Source organism: Strix aluco, chromosome 25, assembly GCF_031877795.1.
Source record: "Strix aluco isolate bStrAlu1 chromosome 25, bStrAlu1.hap1, whole genome shotgun sequence".
NCBI lineage: Eukaryota > Metazoa > Chordata > Aves > Strigiformes > Strigidae > Strix > Strix aluco.
The window spans coordinates 8,625,153-8,652,708 of record NC_133955.1 but is presented as its reverse complement, the minus strand read 5'-3'; the positions used below and the strand labels follow the sequence as shown (position 1 = coordinate 8,652,708).

Here is a 27,556-nt window from a genome sequence, read left to right as displayed (position 1 = left end):
CACCCCCTGTACAGCCACCCCCCCTGTACAGCCACCCCCCCCCCCCGTACAGCCACCTCAGCGCGCCCAGGGCAGCCCAGCAGGATGTGCAAAGTCAAATGCATTTATGACATAAGGCGAGGTGACGGGAAAGTTTTTTTCCACCTGGCCAGTCCTGATGGCAGCGTCCCCCGAGCCCTCCGGCAGCCGCAGAGCCCGAGGGGCCCTGGCCCGGCACACGCTGCCTTCGCCCCAGGAGCCAGCTGGGATCTGGCCCCGGATGCAGGGGCACCGGCTGTCAGCAGCCAGGGCTGGGATTTCATCCCGGATATGCCAAAACACCCTTTAATAGATCAAGTGACCAAATGAATAGAGTACAGAAAATTAACCCTTTTTATTGATGCATTGCAATTGTTCTACATTTTTACCATATTATGTAGAAAATACTTAAAATACAAGCTACTTTGTAAAACCAAAGACAAACATTGAATCCAAAGATAAACTATGTTTTCACAATGGACCCTTTTCCCATATAGTTAGTATTAAATTTTTAAATATCTATTTCTTTTGTTAAAATGATTTTTACATACCCCCTAAGTACATCAGCAATACAAACATAGATCAGTAATTGTCAGAAACTACCTGTATCTAGCGGCTTGTAAAAAGGAAGAGCACAACCATAAAAGAAAGTTAAATTTTACACAGTAACTAGCATATCAAATACATTTAATAAAGTAGGAATTCCATTGCAATATCAAGGATTCAAGCAGAAATACTAACATTACATATAATGTACTGCTACATGTAGTGAGATAGATATATTTCAAGCTGAATCTGAAATCACACATTATATAAAGTTTAGCAACAAACAACCATGTGGACATGCGGCACCATTCAGAAGTTTAAATAAAAAAGAAAGCAGGGCTGTGCCAATCCTGTCATTTAGAAGCAATTTAGTTTCATGTACTAAAAGAAATTGCTGAGTCAGAGGTAAATTACTGCATCCCATCAACTAGGTGCTAAGCAGGAAAGCCTCAGAAGTTGCCTCTGCGGTGGCTATCACAGCTGCGATACGGGTGATAGGAACAACTGATTGAACAGTTCAAGAACCACACAGACAAGTCGAGATGGGACCACGGTAGTCAAATATTCAAAAGGTGAATCCCAAACTAGTTTTAAAAAACCTAAAGGACTCCCATTTCTATTCAGAGATAGCACATTTCTTTACAAAAGATGTGTAGCGGCTCCGACACCGAGGAGAGTCAATTCTTTAACCTAATTGGTAGGCTGGGCGCGCACGGGAAGAAGGGATGTGTCTCCTTAGAGCAGCTACAACGCACTTCAACTGGCCAGCATGTGCCGGGGCCGGGCTGGGACCCGCCACACGGGTGAAGCCAGTGCCAAGACGAGAGTCTGGCCCTGCTGGGGTGGGTTTTGTTTGCTTGGCTCGTGCCGTGTATCACAGAGGGATTTCAGGGTAATCACCAACTCGTTTTAAATTGAGTACGTTTCATTTTACCTACGTCCTTTCCATCTTGTCCTGCTTGCTCCAACACTTTTGGACACTGGGGCAGTGGGAGAGCTGACGCCACGCTTTGAGAACACGTTCCACCAGGTTTCATTAGGCAATAGGGGCTCTCAAGATAAACGGTCACTTTAATCTGCTTTTTGGGGGGGAAGCGGGCCAGTCCTCAAAATCAGTAGCAGATTTTCATAGAGGTCTTTTTCTCCTGTTAGGACTTCATGGAAAAACACTTTACTATTGGTGAAACAGGGAATAACATTTTCCTGAAAGAGAGGAATCGGAGCTTGTTTTGCCTTTCGAGGGAAAGGCACAACTCTGTACCCAAGAGGTATCTCACGGGAAGTACTGAACACAAGCGATGGGATATGGAAAAAAGAAAGGAAGTGCCCACAGCGACAAACAGCATCGTTGACACCAATGATGTGGCACAGCAAGACGGGCTGGTTGTCCGCACACTTACAGGAGTGCTCTGACTAAGAATACACTGAACAACAACGTCGCTAATGCTACCGTCCAGTTCCAAAGTCCTTGATCCCTCTATCGAAAGAGATGCCAAACCTTTAACAGCTCATCAGTTTCAGGCCAGTCCAGACTTTCTTCTATCAATAATGTGGAATTTCAGAAATTACTTATGCACTTCTTGTCACATACCGGCCAGAGAACTGGCCTCTTTTCCACTGGGACGGAACATAAACTGGGATTCAAGGTTACCAAAACCTCTTATTGCTGCAGTAAGACGACCGCTCAAGCCAGTTTATCACCCATCTGGACAAGATACTTCATCTACGTACTGAGGATGAGAAATAATTCCTAGTACAAGGGACCCAAGAAAACAAAGTGCAGTTTAAAAACTGCACTGATTATCCAAAAGGAGTATTTCCTCTGAACACTAACTAGGGCTACAGCTGACAAACCTTCCCAACAACTCCACATTAGCAGTAGCATTATAAAACTTTTTAATGGTATTATGTGCTTTACAGCAGGCTCTCTTTGGTATAAATAATCTATCACCAAGCTAGCAATATTTTACAAGAAACGTCTGCTATTAACGTGGGGGAAGGTAAGGTCATACTAATCTAATAAAAAGTGATTGCACATATTTAATCACTTCTGCAATATTAGACTAAACATTCCAATGCATTCCCAGCACTACCTTATTCGAAATGCACTGACAGACATCTAACAGTACATGTGCCATTTCAAGGAAAAGCTTTAAGGAAACATCGCTTCACTCCGAACAAAAATGTAGCTTTTTATGAGAGCATTAAAACTGAGAACAATGCACCTATGCAACATACTGCTGTTCTTGCTGTGATAAGCTTAGTGAATTGCTTCAATTCGACGGGGGCTTGCTGGTCCCTCATAAGGCAAGCTCACTGTAAACTCTAGTCACACTACATCATCATTTAAGGCACTACAATAAGGGGACACACCAAACAACTCTTCATCACACATACCTGTGCAAAACAAATCAGAAGGTATCCTTTCCTCTCACGAAGCTCTACTCCTCTCTCAGTGCTACAGTGATGAGCTCTAACCATTGCATTATATCACATACATTCCAACATGAATCAATTCATTTTGGTTTAAATACAAAGGATACATCAACTCCATCCCCAGGAACGTTTAAGAATTAGACAAACACTAAGTACAGAGTTCAAGTATAATCACTACACATTTTGATTACAAAGACAGAACATTTGGGGTTAGCAGGAAGTTTTGCTTGTTATATTTTTCTAATCAATATGTACATATTTCATTTTATGTAAAATATTAAAACACCACCAATACAAAACTTCTAAAATAGTTTTAAATTCAGTAATAAACTTTAAAATCTGGATTTTTTTTCCTTTTTTCTTTTTCTTTCTTTTTTTTTTTTGTGATTCCTACATGCATGTACTGTATACAAGTCTTATTAAGAGCGCTTTAAAGTAGCTGTTGACATATCCAGGAGGATACGCTCACAGGAGTATAAAAAGCTGTACACATCAATACAGTGATGTTTCATTGTATTTCAAATTCAACTCCCTCCTAAATGAATCACGTGAGGAAAAATATTAAGAAAAACAGAAAAGAAAAGCCCTGTGCTTCTGTGAAGGAATCCAGCTCCGTTATAGGGCCAGCATCTAATAAGCTGCAGAAACCAAACTTTAGAGCAAGGCTGCGCTATTCGTTCTCAACTGACGACTACAGCATCCTGACAAAGCTGCTGAGGTGTTACACAGTGAGATCTTGAACACAGTCTGAAAAACTTAGGAGAATTCTGCAGTGAATGCAAAAAAAATTCAGCTGTGTTATGGAGAGACAGAATCTTCAAGAAAACAAGACAGATTTCAGGGTTTACACAGACTCCTGAATAGATAACGTTGCTAGTATGAGGCAGCTGCCTCTACCAGTCCTTAAACAAAGCAGAGAAGTAAACAAAAAACTTTGACAGTAACACATACGGAGATGTAATGGCTTTTGCAGAACCAGCAATTTGTTAGAGACAAAGTGAATCAGAGAACAAATGTTAAAATATTGAACTTGATTTTAAAACTGCCCCAGCAACGTAATGAGATAAATGTGCATTACATTTTTAGTGGCAACACGGATTTGTGCAAGCTGCTAAAATATAATCTGCTAGTCTTTTTGTTTAAGTTATACAAGTTAAAAAAGTCATCAGGATCTGTCTTCCAAGACACTGATTTTCTTTCCTCTTTTGATTAGCACAACAGAACAATTTTAAATAAATGTGACCATGAACTTTTTAAAAGCATCTATAAAAAGTAAGTAAAATTTTAAAAACTTAATTAGTGACCCTCGTACTGGTAACAAAGCATGCTGCTCAGCGGCTGAACTCACCGGAGACATTTTTGATACAACCAGATCAGGGAGAAACAAGAACCAGGCAGTCATGACCAGGTCAAGGTTCACCTGAATCCTTCTCCGATCTCTCAGGCCTATTGCAGGACAGTGCTTTGCCAGGAACTACAAGTAGGAGTACTGGTTGATCTTTGTAGGGCTCAGCGGATATCCAGTGTAAATAGCAGATCCTCTGGAAGCACCAATATAGGACTGGGGAGCAAACTGGTGTTGGTACTGGGCAGGCGGCACGTTTGCAGACGTCAGGAGACTGGGACCGACGCTGACGGGGACCTGGTGCACGAGGGTGCCGGGGTGGGCAGCGTAGGCGGCGTGGCGCGAGGAGCCCTGAGGGGAGAAGAGGTGGGCGATGGAGGTGGTGGAGCCCAGCGTGGCAGCAGTGGTCGGGGCGTAAGTGTACACGTGCGGCTGGCTGGAGAGGTGCGCGTTCGCCGTCGCTGCTGCCAGGTGGGGATGCACCGGGCTGCTGTGCTGGAACGTGTAGGGAGCCTGAGAAATAGTTGACGGGAGGGGCGCCACGTACGCTTGCTGCCTACGGGGGACAGCGTTTCCACTCCTCTCCTGGGAGGCCAGCACTGTTGTTTGCTGGTTCTGCAGGGAGAAGAGGTAAATCGGGTTAGCAGCCTCCTCCGGGGAGAGTGCAGGGGCGGGAGGGGAGCGAGGCGGGGCCAACACCAACACCCCTGCGGAGCCTCCCTGCCCAGCTCGGTGAAACCCTCCCAGAGCTGAGAAGGGCTACTGTGGCTCCGCCGAGACAAAGGTTACGCTCGTCCTCCCCAATGGGATCAAACCGCCACACCTGGGTACCAGAGCGGGCAGGTCTATGGCTGAGCCAGGCCCCGAGCTCCTCGCTCATCTCTTCTTCTGCACCCCGGCACGCGGCAGCAGGGCCGCCCCATTTGAGCACAACAAATCCCGTCTTGTCCCCGTGCCAGAAATGAACTGGAGGTGTGACACCTCCTCTCTTCTGAAAGGCCACTGCAGCTCGACTCAAAGATCAAGAGTAGTGACACAAACTGAAGTGAAACCAATCTCTGAAAGTTTCAAGGGAAGTCAGGTGCTAATTGTTAGTTTGAGAGACAAGGTCCAGCCTTCATCTCCTGGTTGGGCCTTTGTGAGATGTAAAGGAGGAAGGTAAAGAACAGAAGAATCTCCTCGTTCTGTTGAGTGCCCCCAGTGTGTCTCTAATTCGACAGCTGGACCCCGGTGCCGCTCTCCCACCCGAGTGGCAAGAACGACCCACTGCGAGAGGTGTGACGAGGAGCACAAAGAGAGGATATGGACACAACCACGCTTCCCTCTCCTGCCCTCTGCTACAGGAACAAATTCTTTGCCCTGAGAAACTTCACTATACCCCTACGAGGTTTACCCTACCCTGCACAGCCACGGGACAGAATCAGCTTCAAAGAATTCATGAGATAGCAGCTATCGATCCTCCTGCAGCCAAGCGATTCTCGCTGACACACAGCGTGGTGCTTCTAAAGCAAGTCTAAAGGCTGGTGTTCGAGGTCAGCCCACGCCACAGGGTACCCACCTGGCTGAGATTGAGAGGCTGCACGCCGTTCGTTACCACGCGATGCGAGCGGTACCCGGTGGGTGTTATGCAGCATCCGGACGACTGCCCGCTCACAGAGGCCACTGGCTTGGTCTTACTGGTGCTGCTCAGGATGCCTGAAATATTTCAAAAGCTTAGTTCATTCTTCCCTCTCACAAGCCATGCCCTGTGATAACTAGCTTAGACAGGGACTATTTCTGTAACAGCCTTTTCTTCAATTATGATTTAAAATCTGATTGTACAGGAAATCATCAGGAATTTTTACAGATCTTTCTAAATGTAGGCAAACATATACGAAAGGTAAATCTATCACTGAAACTGAAAACAGACCAAGGCTTGCACTCTCAGGACAGCGGCTGTGAAACCTACAGCTGCTGAAGACCCAATGAAGATAGTCCAAAACTGTGAGGACAAAGCTGTCAGGGACAAGATGGCACCTGAGCCCTGGCAAAAACCACGGAGCGGAGTGACCTGGGAGGGCACACCTACCCGAGGCCTGGGTAGCCACGATGCAGTCATTGAGCTGCGTTTTCAGCGGCGGCACGATGATAGTCCGAGAGCTGGAGCTGTCGGCCGCGCCTCTGGTTGGCAGCTCCAGGGCACCGCCGGTGCTCCTGAGAGAGGAAAGTGGGTCTGTGGCGTAGGGGCTGTTCAGGGAGGAGTCGGAATCTGGGGAGTCGTTAACGGTAACGTAGCTGATGACATTGGATCTCTGCTTCATACCCAAACTGCAGGGGAAAAGAAAAAAAAACAAACGGGAAACATCCTAGCTGTTCCCACAAGATGCAGGAGATCTCCCTCTGGCATCTCATACCCCCCCCTCCTTCTCAGAGGAAATTCTGATTAACCGGGGCACAGCAGACACGATGCAGAAGTCTGTGTCTCACGCAGTGCTTCTTTCTCAGCCTAGCCAGCGCTTTGCATGCAGCGTTCTCCCCTCTCCCTGCTGCCTGGGCTGAGCTCAGGACAGATCAACGCTGGCTGCCCAAACGAACTTCCCACCTGGCAGGTTTGTATTTGCTGTCCTCTTCCTCATCAGTGTCGCTGCGAATGGTGATGACGCTGACGGGTGGGCTTGGAGTGTCCGGGATCACGATGGGCTGGTGCTGCTCCTGCACAGGGACGAGCACGTTGGACGAGGAGGAGGTGGAGCGCAGAGGACTGCTCCCGATGAGCGAGTAGACTTGGGAGGGCACAGTCTCTAGAGTGGAGCTGGGCCTGGAGCAAAACCAGAGCAGTGTTCAGCTACGTGTTCGCAGGCTGGGACAAACCAGCACCAGCATTAAGAACAGCCACACACACATGACAGGAAACACCTTGAAGTACACAAAAAGAACCTCAGCGTGGACCCTCACACCGGAGAGCGCCACGGGACGTGTCCCAGAAGGGACTGACGTGCTCAGCGATGCTCTGAGCAGGACGGAGTCACCTGAGCCCTGCCCGAGCCCTGCGCCCCTGGTTCACTCCTGCTGCTGGTACAGCCACGGCACCAACACACCCCGAATGTGTGAGAACCCCCTCTGGCCACCACCCTAAAGCGCTTCCTGCGCTCTCGCTGAGACTGACATTGCTCGTATCAGCGACCAGAGGCTTTTTCCAAGACATCCTCAAAAGCAATTGTAGCACATTAAAGTTACACAGACAATGTCTTTGTGGTCAGGAGACGGTTTTTCAGGCTGTAAAGGCAACCTCCACAAAGGCACCCCGGCTCTCCCTAGCCCTGGGACAGGAATCCTTACTTGGCTGTGCTTGGCGCTGGCTGCTTGTTCTTCTTTGCTGGAACGTTGCTGCTTTGCTGCTGCCGGACCACGTGAGCCACGCCAACGTTCAGCGGCTGCGCGGCCGCCAGCGTCACGTGGTTGGTCAGCAGTGACGGCTGCTGCATGAGGGTGCTATACTGATTTCCATGGGAATGGGCATTCCTGCAGCAGGAAAACAAACAAGCAAACAGACGCAAAGCTCATGACTACACTGCACAAGCAGCACCGAGTCCCTGCGAGATTCTGAGGGGAAGGGAGAAATTGTGTGGGGCGCAGCAGCCCTGCGAGGGCGCGTGTCCCCGGCGCCGCGGAGCCGCGCAGCCCCTACCTCCAGTCAGCCAGCTGCTGGCTGCCGCCCAGCGTCTCCGGGATCACGGCTGCCGGCTGGACAGAGTTGTGCAAAGCAACCCCGGGGAGCTGCTGCCAGGTGGAAGGAAGCAGTATCTGCTGGGTTCCCCCCGGCCAGGCCTGCTGCAAAACAACAAACAGACACACAGGTTCACTAGATTTCGGCTCCTACAGGTGGAGAGAGAGATACTGTTCCAAGCAATAAATGCACTCGCGTAGATTGTTAGCTTGCAGAGATAACAGCACATCATGGCACTTTCTCAAAAGGTCTCAGTACAGCAAGAGAACAAGAAAACCAGGGAAACAAGCTTCCCCGGACACTTTGCTAACCTTTTGTATCACGGATGTCACCTGGGGAAAAGAGTGTTAATAACGTCCTGCAGAAGGCAGCCGGATATGGTACCGCCAGGACTGCTCCTGCACGGGAGTTTACGCACACTGCTCTGCTGAAGGATTCCAAAATATGAAGTCAATTTGGTCCTTTTCTGTTTTTCTGCCTTATAGGGCTCACATTGAGAGAGCTGAGACAGTGTGATTTTTGTGGAAATTCACCCCATTTCAACTACAGAATTTAAGAAAAGCCACATCGGGAGAAACGTTTAGCTACAAGGGAGATACATGAAGATAATTTTCAATTCCTTAATATTATTAATGTTCCTGTCCAAATTGACAAAATGCATTTTTTTTCTGGAAAAAAAACCTCAAACAAAAACCAAAATAAATTTGGCAGTACAATATTTCTATGATTTTGAATATATATGGCTCTCTTTCTTGCAGTTTAAACTGCAAAACCATAAATATCTACTGTTTTAAATAAAATATTTCTGCAAGTAACAGATCCACTTCTTACAAATACCGGTTCCAAACAAGAAGCCTTCAAAGCAGAGAGCTGCTAAAACCTCTGCCAACGTAAGCGGAATAATAATAATATTAAAAAAAAAAAAGAGAAATATGTTAAAAGTCACACCATGCGTCTTTCCAAAAGCCAACACCTGCACAAGACAAAGCAGAGAGTTTAATACAGCAAGATATAAATTCCCAATGAGAGGCAGAAATCGGGCCTTCCAAGCGACGAACTGTTTTGACAGAGGAAGGACAAAAATATGCAAAGCTTAGCAAATGGCTAATGCAAACTCAGGGGAAGCAGCAAGGGAGAAGTGTCGGAAGCACTAAAGGTGAGCAAATTCACGCCAAAGGCTCCCAGAATCCAAACAGAAATAGTAAGTCCTCCAGAGAAACTCAGAATCCAGGCTCAGAGTCTGGAGACAGCTGGCTCTGATCTCCACGGCTGTACAGGGGAGTTGAACGTCAAGTCCACTGCACACACAGAGGAGAATAGAATTTGCCTGTTGAATCAAAAGCCCAAATACACTTTTGAAAACATCACTAACAACTCACTGATGTCCCAAGCTCTGCTACAGTCACCCCTCGCCGTGTGCAGAGCCCAGACTGCAGCCTTTCAGCAATCACAGGTCAAGAGGAGGAAAGGAGATGCATCCCTGGGTCTGTGTAGCTCAGAGCTGCGACCCAGGAGGACCCCACTCTCCTGCCTGCCCGTCCTCAGCAACAGGGAGCAGTTAACTTGGTTCACAAGGACTCAAATGAGTGGGTTTTAATTTCAGTACAGGTATGACTCGAGCAAACTCCACTTCAGCAGAGCTCTCCCTCTTGGAAGAAAACAACACTCAAACTACCACTTGAAAGCCACAAGAAACAACATGGTTCACATAATGGAACGTGCTTTGAACGACATGTGAGAATACCAGCACTTAAGTGCACCGCAATGTTTTCATAAGCTTCACTGATCTGATTCTGGAGTTTTACAATGACTTCTTTGTGGCGCTTGCAAAGTTGTTCTGATGCAGGTGCCAAATGAATACAGAAGAGGACAATTTTGAAAACATACGCTTCTTAAAGGTGTGTTTATTTCCTTCCCCCATCCTTTTAAAAAATTGTTCCAAATAGCCTAAAAGCTAGCTACTGCCGTTTTGGATACTAGAGCTCACCTTTAATTTCAACCAAGAAATACATATGAACTGAAAGTATCTGTGAAGAACAGTATCTTTATCTGGGTGAAGCAAGCTACCTGCGATTGGCTATAAATAACAAAAGGCCAGAAAATTATTGTCAATGTTCAACAGAGGTCAAGAGAAATCGACTGCTAAAGCAATACATTAAAGAATTTGCTATCATTAAGAGATTTTAGCCTGTGCTTAATGACCTGAAACATTTCTACATGCAAAGCAGCTTTACACATGTTGAGAACAAAATATGTAGCTAACTTGCCAAGTAGTTCAAATTCTGGCCATCCAGGTACCTGTAGCAGAGTCAAGCTAAAGACTGATTCCTTTGTACTCGACAATCAAAAGGCAAAGATAGGATAGTAAGCGAAGAACGAGAACAATTATAACTCTTCTATAGCATAGCCTAGAGGAGCTTTATAACACTAGGCTAGTGAAAAGTAATAGTCAATGATCTGGATTCTTTACAGAGCCACACTAAACGTCAGAGTCAGACAGTGCTTCAGCAATGTTGGGGAGGAAAACAACAAGACATTAAGATGTAGCAAGAACACAGCCACAAGATGGCACATGCTTCCATGCCCTCTGCAAGTCTAAGTTAAAACAAAAACTCAGTTAGTGAACACAATCAAGGGAGGCAATTACCAGTACTGCAGCCGTCTGTTCGACTAGCGCCGGCCGGCCGGCTGCGCAGTTCAGAGTAAAGGGCACCGCATACTGCGGCGTGATGGTGGCTACTTGAGGATGAAGAGTTGCTACCATTAGTGGTGTACAGCTTCCCTGAAATGTAGATCAGGCAGTGAGTGAAACACACGTTCTGAGGCAGGATAAGTGGGTTCAGCAAGAGGGCCAGGGAAGGTTTCACCTCACTGGCACTCCATGGTGCTGGAGCAGACTCCAGAACTGTCATGGGCGCAGAGAAACCAACACCCAGACCCTCCGGGCACGCTCCTCTAAGCAATTACGTGTCCCTGAGGGGAACACAAGGAACGGGGGATTTGGGAACAGGATCTCTCCGATGACACAGTTAAAAAGTCACAACGAGACAGTGTCCGGCTATCGGTACTTTACGGGGTCCCAGCGTTACACCAGACACATGGCGCCGGCCGTGACACGACCCACACCCCAGCGGGACACAGCGTTCACCCTCGTACCCCCGAACCACACACACTTGGAAAAAGGTCAACTAAGGGATGTCGTAAAGGCACGGCAAGTCTTTTGTATCAGGGAGGAGCAAAGTTATCTGTGATGAAACTACCAAGTCACATATTAGTCCATCAAATGTCCAATAAAACTAGATTCTTAGTGTACAATTTGCACGCCCAGGAAAAGCAGGGTTTGGGTTCAGGTGGGCCTCCTCCAAGTGTATTCTGCTTTTTGGATACCATATAATTAAGCTAAACAAACCGGAGATCGCAGAATGCCACCAAAATTATTTGGACTGAACAATCTAAACTCCTCCTCTACAAGTAGGTCAGTAAGTACAATAAACTGCCTGGAGAGTGAAACTAATAAAGTATGTGTTAATGTCAGCAGAAACTAAAACTATGCAAATAAATAAAAAGTGCACTTAGTTATAAAGGCTATTACAATTTTTCAGTGAGTAAAACCTGTGAATCGCTGGGCACTCGCTATATATTAAAGCATTACTTTTTGAAAATAAAAATTGTTTTCACTTAGACACATTACTAATCTTTAAAACATAATTTTTTAGAATTATTTGTGAATTTTGCTATCGCATATTTTTTAAACTGCAAACGACAGAAATAGGTATGTCATTGCTACACATCAATTCACACTGACAATGGAACTAACTGAGAAGGATTCAGAAATAATTTAATTGATTTAAGGATGAAATTTTAACATGAGTAATCTGTGTTGCCACTTCTGTTTACTGGGATCTCGCTTCTCACAGAAATGATTTCTTCTAAAGTTTATTGCCAAATTTTTAAAGTATGGGCAAAAACATACCTAGAAGGCAGTATACACTCATGAAAAAATACATCCTGTTTTTAGCAGCTGAAAACTACATATTTATTCACATTATTAAATCCAACTCCTAAAACCAGGGAGGCACATGACACAGAATAGTTGAGACTTTAAATATTCCAGAAAAACAAAACAGGAAAACACTGTCTTAGAAGTGATCTGCATTTATCCTGTCGGGGTATTCTGAGAACCCCCTGCATCCACCCCAGCACCAGAGGGGCAGTCAGGTTCTCCTGGACGGTGGCAGGGGTTGCAGTTAACTCTATGGGGTTTTTCTGGATGATTTTTTTTTTTTTTTACCTGCGTGAGAACTCCAGACTGGATCTGCAGTGGTTGTGCTGCAGGTGCCTGCGGTACAATCGGGACAGCGTTCTCCATCCTTACTGGGAACCCAGAGTGCTTCGTAGTCGCCTGAAGTCCGGCTGTGGAGGACAAGAATACATCACCGCTAAGCTGCTTTATTATTCTTTGGTTTTTTAGTTTCTTTCCAAGATCAAATTCCTATCAGGTAAGGGCGGAAGACAGGGCCAGATGAAGAGAAAGAAAAGCTGTTCCCATGACAAAAGCACTAAAAGTACCTACTCCTGCAGCCCGTACGCAACACGATGGACACCCAGCCCCCAACAGCTTGGCTCTGCTCAAGCCCAGTCTCGTTTTCAGAAGCACAGGTAACACTGAGATCTAACTCTGTGTTGCTTGAGACTAAGTTCAAAGTTCAAACCTTACGCTATCAGTCCCCATTCCATACACAACCCTCCAGAGTAACACAATCCACGTACAAGCATAAAGGGGGAACTTTCAAGATTAGCAGCCTGTGCTAACCTCGCTTCTTTGCGATCTGCGACAGTCTGTCACTAGGAAAGTACTCAGCTGCATCAGTGACTGAACTGAGACTCCACGACCAGGTATTCACTCCTGACACACAGACCACGGCACCACGCTTTCTTATTTCCAGATAGGCCTGGCTCCTCTGTTCACCTCTTTCTGTGGAATGCTGCTGTGTTCAGTTTGGGGGGAAAAACTGGTTGAGCAACCAGATGGTGACTGCAGCCCAGGCAGGCACCACACTGTCACCACACTGTCACTGTTCCAGCATGACCTGGAAGAGAACCGACCTGTCCACACGTCTGACCCGATTCTGCACTTCGATCTGACGCCAGAGCACGGTGTGACAGGCACAGGGGGTCTCCTGTACTTCCCCGATTTAGTGCAAAGTACCACTTCTCATTTCTACCGAACCGAAACCCCAGTACCACACAAAGGGTTTTTCAGCTTACTTTGGAAAGCGGGGGGACAAACAATGAACGTTTGCTGGAAGGGGTCAGTCTGTGTGCAGATCTGGGTGGTTCCGGGCTGCAAGGAAACACTCTGCTGTGCCACTCCTGCAACCGGCGCTGCAGACGATGGATACAGAGCAGACTGATAGTTCAGCAGCGAGACATCCGAGTTTGCCAGGGAAAGAGTAGCAGCAGCAGTAGAATTGGAAGCCAAGACACTGGCCTAGGAAAAAAAAAAATTTAGAAGTCAGATTTATCACTCATACTTGTTATAAAACAAACGACAGGAACCATCAGCACGATACTATGGAGCAAGCACCAGGAAAAGGTTTCAGGTAACAGGTGTAAGACAACATAGGAGGAAAATCATGAATTGCACCAACTTAAGTTGCTGAACCGACAGGCAAATACGATTGGGTGAAGTAAAGAAACTGCCTTGGCCTGAGTTTTGGAAAATGACATTTCAAGACAAGACTACAAACTCTGAAGAACAATTTAAATATTTTGTGGAACAGGATTTGGCCTGAAGGCACAAAATTAGACCACTCCATTTCTTTGATGAGTATAAAACAGCTGAAAGATGCTGTACCTGATTGTGTACTGTATTGAGCTGGTTGTTAAAGCTCATTGTCAGGTTTGTGCTTGTGTTAGGAGCAACGTGAGTCGTGAACGGGCTCTTAATCTGATTCACTGTATCATACATATTAACCCTTCGCTTGCAGATCTCCATATTCTGAAAGCAAGATTTCACACTGAAACAGAATGACAGAAGGAAAATATCAGATATGTAAAAACAGAGACATGACAGATTCCCAACTTTATGCACATGCCTTTAGGTTTAGGTTCCTTTTTTTTTTTTTTTTAACCAACAAAGAATGTCCTAAAACATTCCATTCCTTATACATGCCATTGCTGTTCTCAGATCAGCCAGAAACTGCAGAAAACACCATTGACAGAAAGCAGGAAAGTGCTGTTCTGTGTTTCCAATAAGTCTTCCTGAAACAAAACAAGAAGTCTAAGGAAGCCTACTGATTACTGTGTGGGAAATCCAGTAGATGTGTCATTGTAACAAACGGATGGTTCAAAGTCTTCAGTGGAGTAATTCTCTTATCTGCATCAATTGTCAACATTTTCTTCAACAAATCAATATATTCCCTTCGGTCAGCCTTCTCTGCCAACATGTCAGTCCCTTCTAAGTCTGTAGACATATTCACCTTGAAAATAAAATAAAGAATAGTTCACACAAACATCAAATTAATTGCTACCTAACAATTCAGTAATTTCACATCATGAAGAAATATTTATTAAGCATTTCTGCCTCTTAGGCAGCTTAATTTTAGGTACCACAGCGCTAACACACCACCTTTCCCTTGCTCATTCTATAAAAGAAAGTCCAACTGACACATGGAGTTCTCATCTCAACATGAAGTTGGTCTGTTCAATAGGTATCAATCAGGCCTCGTTCTCCACTGCCTGGCAATACACCCTCATTTTTTGTGGGGGGCTCTAAGGGGCTAGCAAATCAGTATAGCAAGATTCTGCATTCTCTGCACGGATGTAAAGTGATGGCAACAGCTACAAAAGCAACAGAAAATTGAGACCAACATATTTAAGATTCAAGGCCTCATGATATTAAAAACACTCAGATATTCCTTCATTTTGCCTCTGAAAACAAAAGGAAAAAACAGAACGATCTGTAGTTCCTGTCAACTTCTCCGAAGTCCAATCAGAGGCCTAATCCTATAAAGGCATCTGGAGGGGTTCAGCTTTCCAACCACTGCTGGGGGTAACGGGCTGAGCACACTTGCTGCATCTACCGGACCAAGGCCTAAGAAAAAACAAGGAATTTCTAACAGCTTCATAATTAACAATTTGATAGTTTTTAATACAGTGATTTCTGATGCAAGTTGGCACCGAGCAAACCTACACCAGTGTTCTCAACAGCACGTGGAAGCAGACTGCTCCAGCACGGGAGCCCCATTCCTAGAGACCCCAATAACGTATGTAACGAGTACGAGAGTCATCTGCGCGCTGCAGGATCTCCACACACCTGCGCCATATCATCCAAACAGTTGAATATATATTTCCGAGCTTCTTTGGATTTTATTCCTGTCTCCAACTCATGTTCTTCTGGGGTCTACAAAAGAAACCATTTGTTACTATAAATTGAGATATCGCACACTGATAAAGAAAAAGCAGCAAGGAAAGAGCCGAGCCAGGCGATCTTTCGCCCGCTTTAAGACAAATCACAAACCCGCAGGGCCAAGCCAAACCAGCCATGGGTTCTCATTTCCTCAGCTGGAAAGTTCATTCATTGCACAGCTGAATTTACACAGAATGACTTCATTTCAAGGCTTCATTAGGTAGTGCATTAGCCAGAAGAACTGATGATTTCTGATTTAGGAGGAGAAGAGGCTATAAATATTTTACATCCCTCTTTTACAAAGAAGAAAGGCAAAATCCCCTTCCTTTTGCTGCTCAACTTTAAAGGCAAATCAAGCGTACATCTGATTCCTTCCTGTCCTCTGCCAATACATAAATAGATTTCTGTTAAATTAACAAAGACTATCATGAAATACTCCCTATTTTACTCTTTGTATTGTCAGGAGATGACAACAAGATGACACACTTCACCAAGACTGAGCAGGCCATAATAAGTAACCATTATCTGAATTACTTTAACACCCACTCTTTGCTGGTACTATCGAGCACAGCTGCTATTGTCAGATGAGTACCAGGAGGTCTGTACAGTTTCTGAAACGAAATACACAAACCAGCTAGAGCTGAAGGCACTTCAAATCCAGTCTCCACTCCAAACGTTTCCAGAGCACACTAAAACTAGGTGTGAATTCATATCAAGCCCTCAACGAACAAAACAGAATTGGGAATTAAAAAGGCAGACAAACCTTTAGCCTCCACAGTGGGTATCCCAAATTTGGATCTCTGTTAAAAAACCTGCTTGTTTTCGTTCCCGCACTGAGAAGATACTCCGCTGGAAGGCCTTGAGTTTGCGAAATGTAACGAATCTAGGAAAGCAAATTAAAAGAATGAGGACTCCCAATACAAAGAACTCATAGCTAATGGCGGAATTATCAGCCAGGTTTGTTCACAGCAAATAGGAGTAGATATTATTCTGTAAATAAAGAATGCCCATGTAACTGAAACTGCAACATTAAAGGAACTATCTCAAGTATCTATAAGGATACTTAACTTTTTCAGTCACATCATCTGCAAAAAGTTCAGGTTTTAAATACATCTTTCTTATTTCATTGAAATATTTTTTGCCCAAGTGTATGTGAGCAGACTGTAAACATTTGAGACATGGATAAAGTAACACCAATGGTCTTTAATATCAGCAATGTAAGAGGTACACATTCGGAGAGAAAGATACCACGGCAGTTACCATGTACGTATATATAATTAGAGGCGTAAGTATCCAAGCAACATTGCTGTGACTGGCTGCATATACTGTAGGCACACGGTTTGAGAATAATGTCACGGCAAAGCTCTCACCGACCAAGAGAGCAAGACTCTACTGCAGTCAGATTCTTACATCCTCAAAAACATTTCATATACGTTACTTTACATGTAACAAATAAATTGGAAAACGCGTCTGAATATTTGTGGTGTTACTGCTAAGACACTGGAAGAGAGCTAACAAATAGAAAGGCTGCTCAAAAGGAAACAAAATAGCAAGTTATGAAAAAACACAATAATAAGCTTTTTAAATATTGCCCAATTGTTAGTGCTATTTGCTCTCAAGACGTACGGTGAGAGATGTGACATCGCCTTTGTTGTGACTCTCCCCTCAAAACAATCTCTTTAGAAGTTTAAGAAAAAGCCCTGGTAAGTCCGATTTATAAAATGAGGACCGGAGACAGAGCGTTAAGGTAACCAGGCTTTGGTGGAATTATCAGTGATAGTCCTTTAGCATGTCTCATTCCTTATCTGCAGCACACTTGCTGTTCCACTGCGCCACAACAGCGGAACATTGCAGGGCACTGAACCCTGCCACAGCTCGTGATCCCTGAGAATTTATTGACTCACTTTCCATTCACACCAGCGTGGATCTGAAGCGTCTGCAGGTGAGTGTTTTTTGCATCTACACCAATAGTTCAGCTAAGAGTTCTGCTATTTTTATGAGACATAACTCTTGCTTTACAGCCAAAGGATGTTTAAAAAATAACTGTAAATCCCATCCCAACCCACGAACTCATTCCTGGAGAGTCCTCTCACAAGTTCTGCCTGAGCTTTCATTTCCTGCTGCAGAATCTCAGAAAACATGGAAGCAAGTCGTCCCTAGTTTTCAAGGGCAATTCAGGTATCAGAATCAACCACATGAAGTCACACCTCATGCTGCCTCACACAGGACTGCAAAATCCTGTCTATTAAGCAATGGAAAAAGCACCTCCTCCCCACCCACCTACATGACTAGATAAGCTTCTCAGAACTACAGAAAACTCAGGGTGCAAGGAAACCACCATGTCGTACCTCAGTTACTTTCTAACTCATTCTGCTCAGTAAGGTACCACTGTGTTTCCTTTGGAAATTTACAGTGCTGGGAAGACGTAAGACAAGTGTTTTCAAACTTAGTAAGTTTTCATGTATTTTATCACATAGGGAAAACTGTACCAAGCACTGTAACAAGATACCACCATAAAAACCACAGTGGAAAAGTTACCCCCAAAAAACCTCTCACATAGACTTTTTGTCCTTTTATAGGCAACTGACTAGCCCAGGTAATAATGCTGAGTATCCACGGAAGGAACTAATTAGTTCAAGATGCCTTTTCAGACTCTTGTATTCCAGAGACAGCTTGGGGCTCACACTTTGCATTAGAAGTGAGGGCTGCTGTAGGTAGAACAGGACAGGAATGATAGGCTTGCTCTGTCTCTGCATGGCAGAGCTGCCCTCATGGTGAAATCACAGAGGGCGTTTCAAGTCAGGACGCACACCTCGCTTCTGTTTTGACAGGAAGGTATTTCAACAGCTTTTAGGCTTGGAAGCCAGGGGGTTAACTATAAACTGACTCTATATATTGGATAACTACGTTCAACTCAAAACACACAGAACTCCGTGCTCTCCTGCACAACAGTCAGACAGGCAATGGGAATGTCACAGAGAGAAAATGAACTTGAGATGACAGACAACAGGAGTTTGTACCAGGTGAAATGTGACGGAGGACCCGCTGGGTTTGGAGGGTCCGGACACAGATCACTGTGGTCTCACTGGAACATCCCCACGCTCTCACCTGATCATACTCGGACGCTCCTGGATACAGAGGCCAGCCCAGGAACAGCTCGGCGATCACACAGCCCAGCGACCACATGTCAATAGCTTCACAGAACGGTAAACCCAGGATGATTTCAGGAGCTCTGTTGGAAGAAAAAAAAAAAAGTAGTAAAATCTTTGAAAGTACACGGTTCTTTCCTATAAATTGCTCTGCATAACGCTCCCCCTTCTCTCCTCCAAGCACAAGTAAATCTGTGTGAAACTCTGTGATTCTCTTTAAAGCAAAAGATGTTTCCTCAAGTGGCCCAACAGACCCCGACCTTTTTATCACTTAGTGGCACGGTTGGATTCGTTTTACTGCCCTGGTGCCCCCCAACTCCAAGGTGGCCTCTATGCACCTGTGATATGGAGTTACTCCTTCAGTAACCAGTTCAATTACACCTGACAGTCCGTGTGGTGTGAGGTGTCCCCGAGACCACGCACAGCCGACCCTGATGGAAGAGGGAGGAGAAGTTCTGGCAAACGGTGCTCAGACTTTTGATCAGCTGCAGGTGGAAAGGAACAGCCTCTGCAGAGCCCGAGAAAGGAGCTCTCCAGAGAGCTGCTCGGGTTCTATCAGCAGGTTTTCATACATGGTTTGTTTGAGAGTTTCGAGTTTAAAATGGACGGAGAGAACACAGCTGGAGATGGCGACTGCTCTGCAAGGTTGTGTTACAGGTTTCTGTGCACCGAACCACACCTAATGCAAAATTTACCTGTTTGGCCTAGCCTTTACGAGAAGTGATGAAAAAAACTCAAACTCTGAGCAGGGTTTGCTTCTGCAACAGGTTGGAATTTCAGGGAGATTTCTGTCTGGAACTGACTCATATCACAAAGGGGTGTTTTAGTACAACTCTTCACCTACACACAGTTCTGAAACAAACCGATGCCATTCTGTCAGGCTAAATTCTGGTCACACATTTGCATACAGCATAAAACCCAAGTGCTGCAAAAACCATATGAACTGGTGTGGGAATTTACTCTGGAAAGTACAGGAAACATGAAAACCTCGATCGCTTCATGCATAACTAACACAAGCGCAAAGGAAGACAGAAAAGTCCTAAACTGCAGGCTATTTTCTGGTCGTGGCTCGGGTAGCATGCCCCAGGGCTTGCATGACATTTCTTGTGTTACAGTGTGGCTGTAATACTGTTGTTAAAAAAGGCTCTGAAATCAGTTCTGATCTTTCTACAGAATTCTAAAAACCAGGGCTTGCATAACGTACAGGTGTCAATAGACCTGACACTCACCCTCCTCAACCCGAATGTACCTCCCAACTGTTTGTATACAGCAAGAAGTGACTCTCCAACTAATCACCCTTTGTGTCACAGTGACACAGATACAGCTTCTGGTTTAGGTGACCACGCAATTACCATTAGCCCGTCTCCAAAACAAACACACTCATCCCAGCTGCCCAGGCCCATCGCCCCTGAGAAAGCACAAGATCTACCAAAAAAGACAGAGAGCAGAACCAGCTGTCTGCTGCCGTGAGGTCACACCCAGACTCTATCGTTCAGCTTTAAAGCAAGGAGGTTCTATCGTGTCCAAGTCCCACTAAAATGGGGCTGCACAGACCTTTAGTAATCAGAATAATAGATGATTTAAGCTAAGACATCGCGGCAGTCGCTCTACTTGACACTGATCTGTTTCTACCTCCTTGTTTGTCCCTGGCAGTGGTCAACTTGGAATGGCTTTTCATATGTGAAAATATAAAATGATTACACAAATACCATCTATATCCGATATTTGACTGCTGAATGTCCTGCTAAACATTTGTATTTTAAAGAACTATGCTAGAATCGATCCAACTTTCTGCAGGCAAACAGGTGCAAATGAGAGGAATCCATTTCTGCAGCACTTTGGTCCGCACAAGCAGAGCGAGTGTGATGCAGCCACTCACACGGGATTTTCAGAACCCCGTGTGCCATTATTCTACTAGTCATCATCAACAAACTATTGATCCTCTTGATTACCCTACTTGTGCACGAATTTCCAACTCAGGTATGATCCAGACCTGTCACGTAAGGAATGCTGTGTGCACAACTTTCCTTGGTTTGGACTGACAAACTGAACCGTAAGTGGCCTGTGGAATAAGCAGAGCATGCTAATCCTTCATCAGTGCATTAAAAAAATCCCACCGGTTCTAATGGGAAGAGAGATTAGTGGCAAAAAAAGGCTGGATGTGATAGCTTGTTAGTCTTTAACTACACGCCAAAATAGATTTAGGTATTCTGAAACCTCAGTACCAAAACAACAGCAAGTTGAAATCCACACGTTTCATTCCCTGAAACTAAACACATGAACTTCTCACAGGCCACCTGATTTCATTCTGATTGCAGGACAGAGCTGGTAAATCAGAATCTCTCCCATCTCCTTTCACACCACTATAATTAGCAGCCTTATGAGATGTGCGCTGGAACAGGACAACAGGCAGAGGTCACTTACATAGCTGGTCTGTCAGAGATTGAAGTGATTTTACAATCTTAAGCTCTTTGAAATAGAAATCAACAACATTCATTCTTTGCACACACGCTTGCCAAACTCTGACTTCCAAAGTTGGCAAATATGCTCAGGCAGTCTCAGAAGAGGATTCACAGCAGTAGCGGAAAAATCCGAGACTTTCTTTTAGCATTTCAAAACACCCCATGTTTACACACACGTCTTCAGCCCTCCCCCTTGTGAAGAATGATGGTAACAGGAAGCTTGTACAAGTGGAGCTGGCGATGCAGGGACTAGCGTGAGCACCACTCAGGGCTGGATTAGCAGAGTTGGATTTGGCAGCGTGTGCTGCTGCTTCCCAGGCCAACACGACTGGGACAGAAGTAGGTCATGTAGCCCAAAGCAGAGGTAAGAAACAGACACTGCTCCACTCTGCAAAGCTCCCTCAACACTCAGTGCGCCCTTCTCACGGCTCAAACTGGTCGGTCCCTCAGCTCAGGATCTCTGATTTGCCAGGCGCCTCCACACTGACCCTCAGGAAGCACCAGGAGGCAGGGATGTGCCCAAGGCTCCCGTGATGGCTGTACTTACACACAGCACAGGGTACGAGAAACCCCACTCTGAACAGCAGGGAGATCAGTCTGCCCAGGGATTTTACACTTCTGCAAGCTGTCTGCTTCCTTCTGTTGTTTATCCTCTCCGGGGAGGACAAAAGCATCCATACCCTTCTGCACCTGACGTAGCGAGCGCATACTCCTGGTTTCAGGTCCGGAATTACTGCTAATAGACCTCAGGACTGCCACCGAAACTAGTCTCTGCATACAAGCATGACTGCCAGTTAGTCTGCTCCTAGTCCGTGCCTGGCTTCAGAGCCAAAGAATTCTTCACAGGCACTTCTACTCACACTTTAAGTCAACCATGTCACGGCAGTAAAACCTCCCTTCCTACGCGCCCGTGCAGAGGGACCCTGCCCCAGCCCTAACATGCCTGCGCCCACAGCCCACATCCCCACGGGATCCGTGGCTGCAGCACAGAGACCGGTGCAAGTTGTCCAGAAGTACCGTCAGACCCCGGAGCGAGCGGGGCTGTGGGACAAGGTGACCTCCCGCAGCACTGAGCACAATTAATAAAGGAAGGGATTTCCCTTCAGGGTATGCGATCGGAAAATTCACCTTCCGATACCCGAGTTTGGCTGGTTTAGATGTCCACAGGAGACAGAGGTTATCTAAGTGCCAGTAACAGGTCTTAAAAACAAAAAAAATGAAAACAGAAGTTTAATAGCTGACAAGAGAACCAAATGAAGGATGGGTCTATACTGTTTTATTAAACACAGCACTGAAAAAATTTCCAACTTGGAACTCACGCTAATTTAACGTGAATATGGTTAAAGCAATCCAGTTCTCCCACAATAAGCTGGTTTCTACACCATCTGTGCAAGTCCTTCCATTATGGATTTTAGTAATCACCACCGTCAAACTAATTACATATCCCTAAACATGAGACTTCCACACAACAGCATTCTTAACTCCAGTCAAGCAGACTGTCTTAAACACCATCTAACCTTGGGTTCTTGCCCTTCTGGCAGCATCAGGGAGGCAGAAGTGGCTTGGAGCAGCTTCCCTCCCAGCAGCCCCTTTAAGATACTTATCACCCCTTGCTGCTTTTGCCTCGGCCTAATCTGTTTTTTGCGATATCAGGAACTGGAAAGCACTATAAGCCTCCCCAGGCTGCTGGGCTCGCGTGTTGCGGGTCAGATAGAGCAGATGCTTGATCAGCTGGTAATGTATTTCAGACAGCGAGTGTTTCCAGCAAGCTACGGCGCAGAGAAGACAACTGTGTTATGAAAAATAACAATCGATAGTTCAGAATTGGAAAGATTGGCGCCCACGAGCTGAGTGAAGATCATGAGGAATGGATTAAGAAAAGTCTGTATCACATGCAAGAACCAGCACAGAAAGCTGGTACTCCGTGTCAGAGGGAGTCAAAAAAAACCCCAAAACAAAGAGGGCAAGAATACAGGGAGTATGAGGAACAAACAGAACAAGCTTACAACAAGCCAGGGCTTTAAACTGAAGCTAGGAGGACGAGAAAGACATCAAACAGGGCAGAGGCACAGGGTGGGGTGGAGTGTCTCGAGTCCTCTGGCTCGTCCCAGCTGGAAGGACTAGATACTAGTTAAGTTTTGCGTCAAGTGAGCTCACATTCCACCGACAGCAGCCCTGACAACACAGCACAGACTTCTTCATGTCCCTTTGATGCCAGAAGTTCTTTCTGCATCCATTTATTGAAGTCTACTGGTACTTCATTGAAATACACACTAGTAACAGAACCAAGCTGGAGGAATAATTGAAAGGAGAAGCACAGCTTGCTTTAGCTACACAGTTTCCAAGATCTAATATTTTTGCCCGTAGTTTATTTTTAATTCTTAGACAGGAGTAGGGTAGAAGCCATTTCTACGTTTTGCTACAGGAAGCTGCGATCTAGCTCATGGCTGTTTTAAAAGAGCTACAGGTCTCACGACAGCGTGACTTACAAGGGTTGACACAGGAAGCCACGTGCTCACAAAGTGGGTTCAGACAAAGATGGCAGCAGAAGAAACAGGGTAAAAAGAACCTGGCATCCTTTTGACTTCTCCCCCTTCTAAATGACCACGGTTAACGGACTGGTTTCAGATCAGGGCAAGCAATCCAAAATGTTACTTGCTGGTAGCACACTGCTTCCCCAGTTTGCTACTTCATACGTCATCACAAACTAGTGACGGGGTGACATCACCTTACTGCACTAATCTGGGGTAAAAGGAAGGCGTTGGACTGCTCCTGATGTCACACTGTCACGGCAGAAGCTCTATTTATTTACACACAAATCTCAGCAGAAATCTCCATGAAACACGCAGACCAGTGGATAGGCTGGTCATTTCCTTTTCCCCCTCAGCTGGGGTGCAACCCACCGGCAGAAGAAGCAAAGCCCCAGCGCTCCGCTGGCATCAGCTCTGCTCTGCCCACCCGCGAGCCTGATGCCACCCCTCACCTGTAGTAGCGCGACTGCAGGTACGTGGAGCAGACAGCCTTGGAGACGTGGCTGGCCGAGCCGAAGTCGATCACCTTCACTCTGTAGGGCTGGCGCGCAGGATCCACCAACATGATGTTTTCTGGTTTCAGATCGGCGTGTATCAGACCCAGGCTCTTTAACTTCATCAAGGCAGTAGCCACTTGCTGCAGAATTGGCCGAATGTATTTCAGGGGCAATGGACTGAACTTATTTTGCTTTAAGAAATCATACAGGTTCTGTTCCAGCATCTCAAATACAAGGCATGTATGATTCTTGTGTTGAAAGCACTCGTAGGAGCGAACAAAGTTATACTCGTCAGCATTCTCACTGCTCAAGCGAGAGAGGATGCTCACCTCTATCTGGCCCTGCCTGGCGTAGGAAGGATGGTTCTTCAGGATTTTGATGGCTACAATCTCCTTTGTGCTACGTTTCCAGCACTTCGCCACCTGCCCAAACGTCCCTCGGCCCAGGAATTCCAAGACCTCATAGCTGTTTGTCATAGAGCACAGGATCTCATGCTGGACCAGCTGGTAATCCCCTTCTCCACTGGAACTGCTGCTTTTAGTGGTTACCGTGGTGGTCGTGGCCGCAGCACCCACCGCAGGTCTGTTTTGCAGCATGAGAGGTGGATGTTCCTCGATTATCTGCACACTACCGTTGCTGTCGACCTCTTCACTTTTCCTTTTTAATCCACATTTTTGGTATGGTTCCAGTAGAGAAACGTTGCTCCTATGAGTTAGGGCCTGGCTGTTCTGGAAGGACGCTGTTGCGCTGCTGCCTGTGCTGTCGGCTGCTGTAACCACGATGTGCTCAACCGAAGGAGCAGGGAGAAGGAGGTTCTGGTCGTAAGCGGGGATGCTGAAATTGGCTACCTGATGAGAGGAGCTTGCTTGCCCTTGAACTGCTGGGAGGTTTTTGCTGTGGGTATAATACTTGTCGCTACTGCTCTGTCCTGAAACATCCCAGACAGAGGGCTCCACTTTCAGTTTCTTGGCACTGCAGAAGGCACTCGAGGATACTGACGGAGGGGAGAACACCTGCAGCTGTGAGGCCATACCTGAAACGGGAGAGGAGAAAGCATCAGGACTGCTCAGTGGCAGCAGGGCGTGAGGGAACAAGATCCTTCAAGTGCACAAGAAGCAGAACTACCGGTATTTTTCTAAGCACCACATGGAGCCTACGGCCTAGGAAGGCAACCTTTCAACCGCTCCTCCCCACGGAGCGAGGCTCTCCGGAGGGATTACCGCAGCTTCCCTCGCTGCCGGCAGCAGAAGCAGCAGACAGCCCTTTATCCGGCTGTCTGGAGGGTGCAGGAACGCCAGCGCAAGGGAGAACAGTACTGCGGAGCAGAGGGCAGCACGCGAGTGGGAGGATGCTGAGAAAATTAAGACCACTCTCCCTCCCCCCCGCCCCCAGGCCTGTTCCCCCCTTAACTGTACAAGGAGTCGAGGGAAGCCTGACCCGGACGAGCCAAGCGTCTGACCGGAGGCCGCTCCGGCGGAGCGCGCCCGGGACAGCGCCTGACACGCGGAGACGCCGCGACCCGCGGACGATGGTCAGGAACACGCCGCCGGCCCGAAGGCCAGGCCCTGCCGCGGGCGGGCAGCCGCTGCGCCCCGGGCCCTCCCCGGCCCGGCCCTCCCCGCCCGGCGGAAGCCCGCAGCGCCGCCCCGCTCGGAGCTGGGGGGGGGGGGGGGGGGGGGGGGCGGGCCTCCGCCGCGCGGGCGCCGAGGCTTCCCGAGCCCGCCGGGCCGCGCCGGCCCCCCCCACGCCCCGCCGCCGCCGGGGCCCGCCCGCTCGCCCGCACTCACCGCCGGTGGGGGGTTCTCAGCCGCGGGCCGGACCTGCCTGGGGGACACACGGGGGTGCGGAGCCCCGCAGCGGGCGCATCATAGCCCCGCCGCGGCCGCCGGCCCGGCCCGCTCGGCCCGCGCACGCCGGGGGGAGCCCCCAGGCCGCTCCGCCGCCGCCGCCAGGCTCCGCCGCGCCCTCACGGCCCGGCCGGGCTCCCCCCGCCCCGTCCCGCCCCGCTCCGCCGCCGCCCGGGCCCGCCGCCCCCCGCCGCGCTCCCGCCGCTCCGGGCCCCTCGGCCGCTCGCGCCAGACTGAGCCAGCCGAGCCCCGAGCCGGCCAGGCGGGCCGAGCGCCGAGCCCGACCACGTGACCCACTCCGCGCGCGCGCGCGCCGCCGCCGTCGTGACGCGCCGTGGCACGTGACGTGCCGTGAGGCCGCCGCGGAAGCGGGCGGGAGCGCCGGGGCCGGGCCGAGCGGCTCCTCAGTGGCCGCTGCTCCCCCGGCGCTGCGCGGGAGCCCCGCGAGCGGCCGCCGGGACACGGCGCTTTCCAGCAGCCGGCGTCCGGAGCGCGGAAGAGACCGCGGCCGCCGGAGCCCTCCGGGGCATGCGCGCCGGGGAGAGGTCGGGAGCGGCGGCCGGACCGTCTCGGGGTCAGACCGGTACCACCCGCCCCGGAGCTCCGTCTCCAGGGGTTTAGTTCAGCCTCGTCCCGGCAGCGTCACGGAGACGTTTCTGTTTTCTCTCCGAAGCTGCCGGTGGTGTGAAATAACGTCACGGAGGGCCTGGGAGCTTTCACCGCTTGTGTTTACTCTTACGTGAACAGCAGCGAACAACCGTGAACTCACCCCTTGTACCGAGCGTCAAGAGTCAAGGACAGTTTGCATCCAGATGATCAGCAGGAAAAAAAAGCGCATGAACAAAACCCAGTCGGAACATCCCGATCTCCAACCCACCGTCTGTGACTGCTGCCGGCAGGGACAGGAGCGAGGAGGCCGACGGAGCCTTCGCCAGCCCCGCGACAGCCCCCGCGGGCGTCACCTCGGGCCCTCGGCGGCGGCTGGAAACCTGGCGCTGCACGGCTGGAGCATCTGTCAACGGGCCGCAGCAACCCCGGGCTGAAGCTGCAACGCTGAGGTGGCACCAACAGGCCCACGGGTCCCTGAATGTCACTTTTAACACCTCGGCTTCCCTCGGGGCGCGGCGGGTCGCGGTCCTCGGACGGCCGAGTTCTGGCGCTCTGCGAGGCTCAGGGGTGGTGCACGTCCGTTGGTGGAGTACCAGGTAACGCCTGCCACGCGTGGGAACCCGAGAGCAGGAGTGTTACTGACCCTTCTGAAACGCAGAAGGAAATTGGTCCCTGGAGACCGCTGAAAGCAACAGAAGCCCCAGGGATGAACGTGCTGGTGGGGTCCCTCATCTTCCCGGGCACCCGCTCACCATGTCTGAGACACCCTGAGCCAGGGCCGAGAGCCTTCCCGTCAAGGGAGCTCTGTCCCGAACTATTCACTGCGCTCACGGCCCCTGTGCTGGTATTTGGCCAAGGACAAAGTGACAACAGGGAAAACTTAAGGCGCTGTAGTGACCTTAGCAAAAGGGCCCAAACGTAGCAGAAGGGATCAGAAATGCACACAGAACACCCACAGCCAGCCAGCAGCGCATCTGAAGAAGGCGCCTCATGTGACTA

At 48.0% G+C, this 27,556-nt stretch overlaps 1 protein-coding gene across 4 annotated transcripts; it reads right to left on the bottom strand.

The window, feature by feature from the left end:
• Positions 1 to 349: 349 nt before the first annotated feature.
• On the bottom strand, positions 350 to 26,061 carry HIPK1 (homeodomain interacting protein kinase 1). 4 transcript variants are annotated; one of them, XM_074850425.1, is made up of 16 exons: positions 25,889 to 26,061; positions 24,057 to 25,134; positions 18,571 to 18,694; positions 16,226 to 16,345; positions 15,370 to 15,456; positions 14,349 to 14,533; positions 13,909 to 14,071; positions 13,320 to 13,542; positions 12,343 to 12,464; positions 10,699 to 10,833; positions 8,013 to 8,155; positions 7,664 to 7,846; positions 6,927 to 7,142; positions 6,414 to 6,652; positions 5,904 to 6,040; positions 350 to 4,960 (listed from the first exon to the last, which is right to left on the bottom strand). In XM_074850425.1, the coding sequence occupies exons 2-16, from the start codon at positions 25,130 to 25,132 to the stop codon at positions 4,475 to 4,477; spliced, it is 3,639 nt and encodes a 1,212-aa protein (XP_074706526.1). In that variant the 5' UTR covers positions 25,133 to 25,134; positions 25,889 to 26,061; the 3' UTR covers positions 350 to 4,474. The 4 variants fall into 4 exon arrangements, with proteins under 4 accessions (XP_074706526.1, XP_074706529.1, XP_074706527.1 ...); XM_074850428.1 differs by having other exon boundaries at positions 350 to 4,696; XM_074850426.1 differs by having other exon boundaries at positions 8,013 to 8,152.
• Positions 26,062 to 27,556: the final 1,495 nt, after the last annotated feature.

What these genes read in the sequence shown, in the direction of transcription:
- HIPK1 (XM_074850425.1), bottom strand. Translation starts at nt 25,132, where the DNA reads ATGGCCTCACAGCTGCAGGTGTTCTCCCCTCCGTCAGTATCCTCGAGT. An exon ending in GTTTGGATGATATGGCGCAG is followed by an intron (nt 14,534 to 15,369) that starts GTGTGTGGAGAT and finishes TTTATTTTCAAG; the next exon opens with GTGAATATGTCTACAGACTT. An exon ending in CGTGGCTACCCAGGCCTCGG is followed by an intron (nt 6,041 to 6,413) that starts GTAGGTGTGCCC and finishes GAAATATTTCAG; the next exon opens with GCATCCTGAGCAGCACCAGT.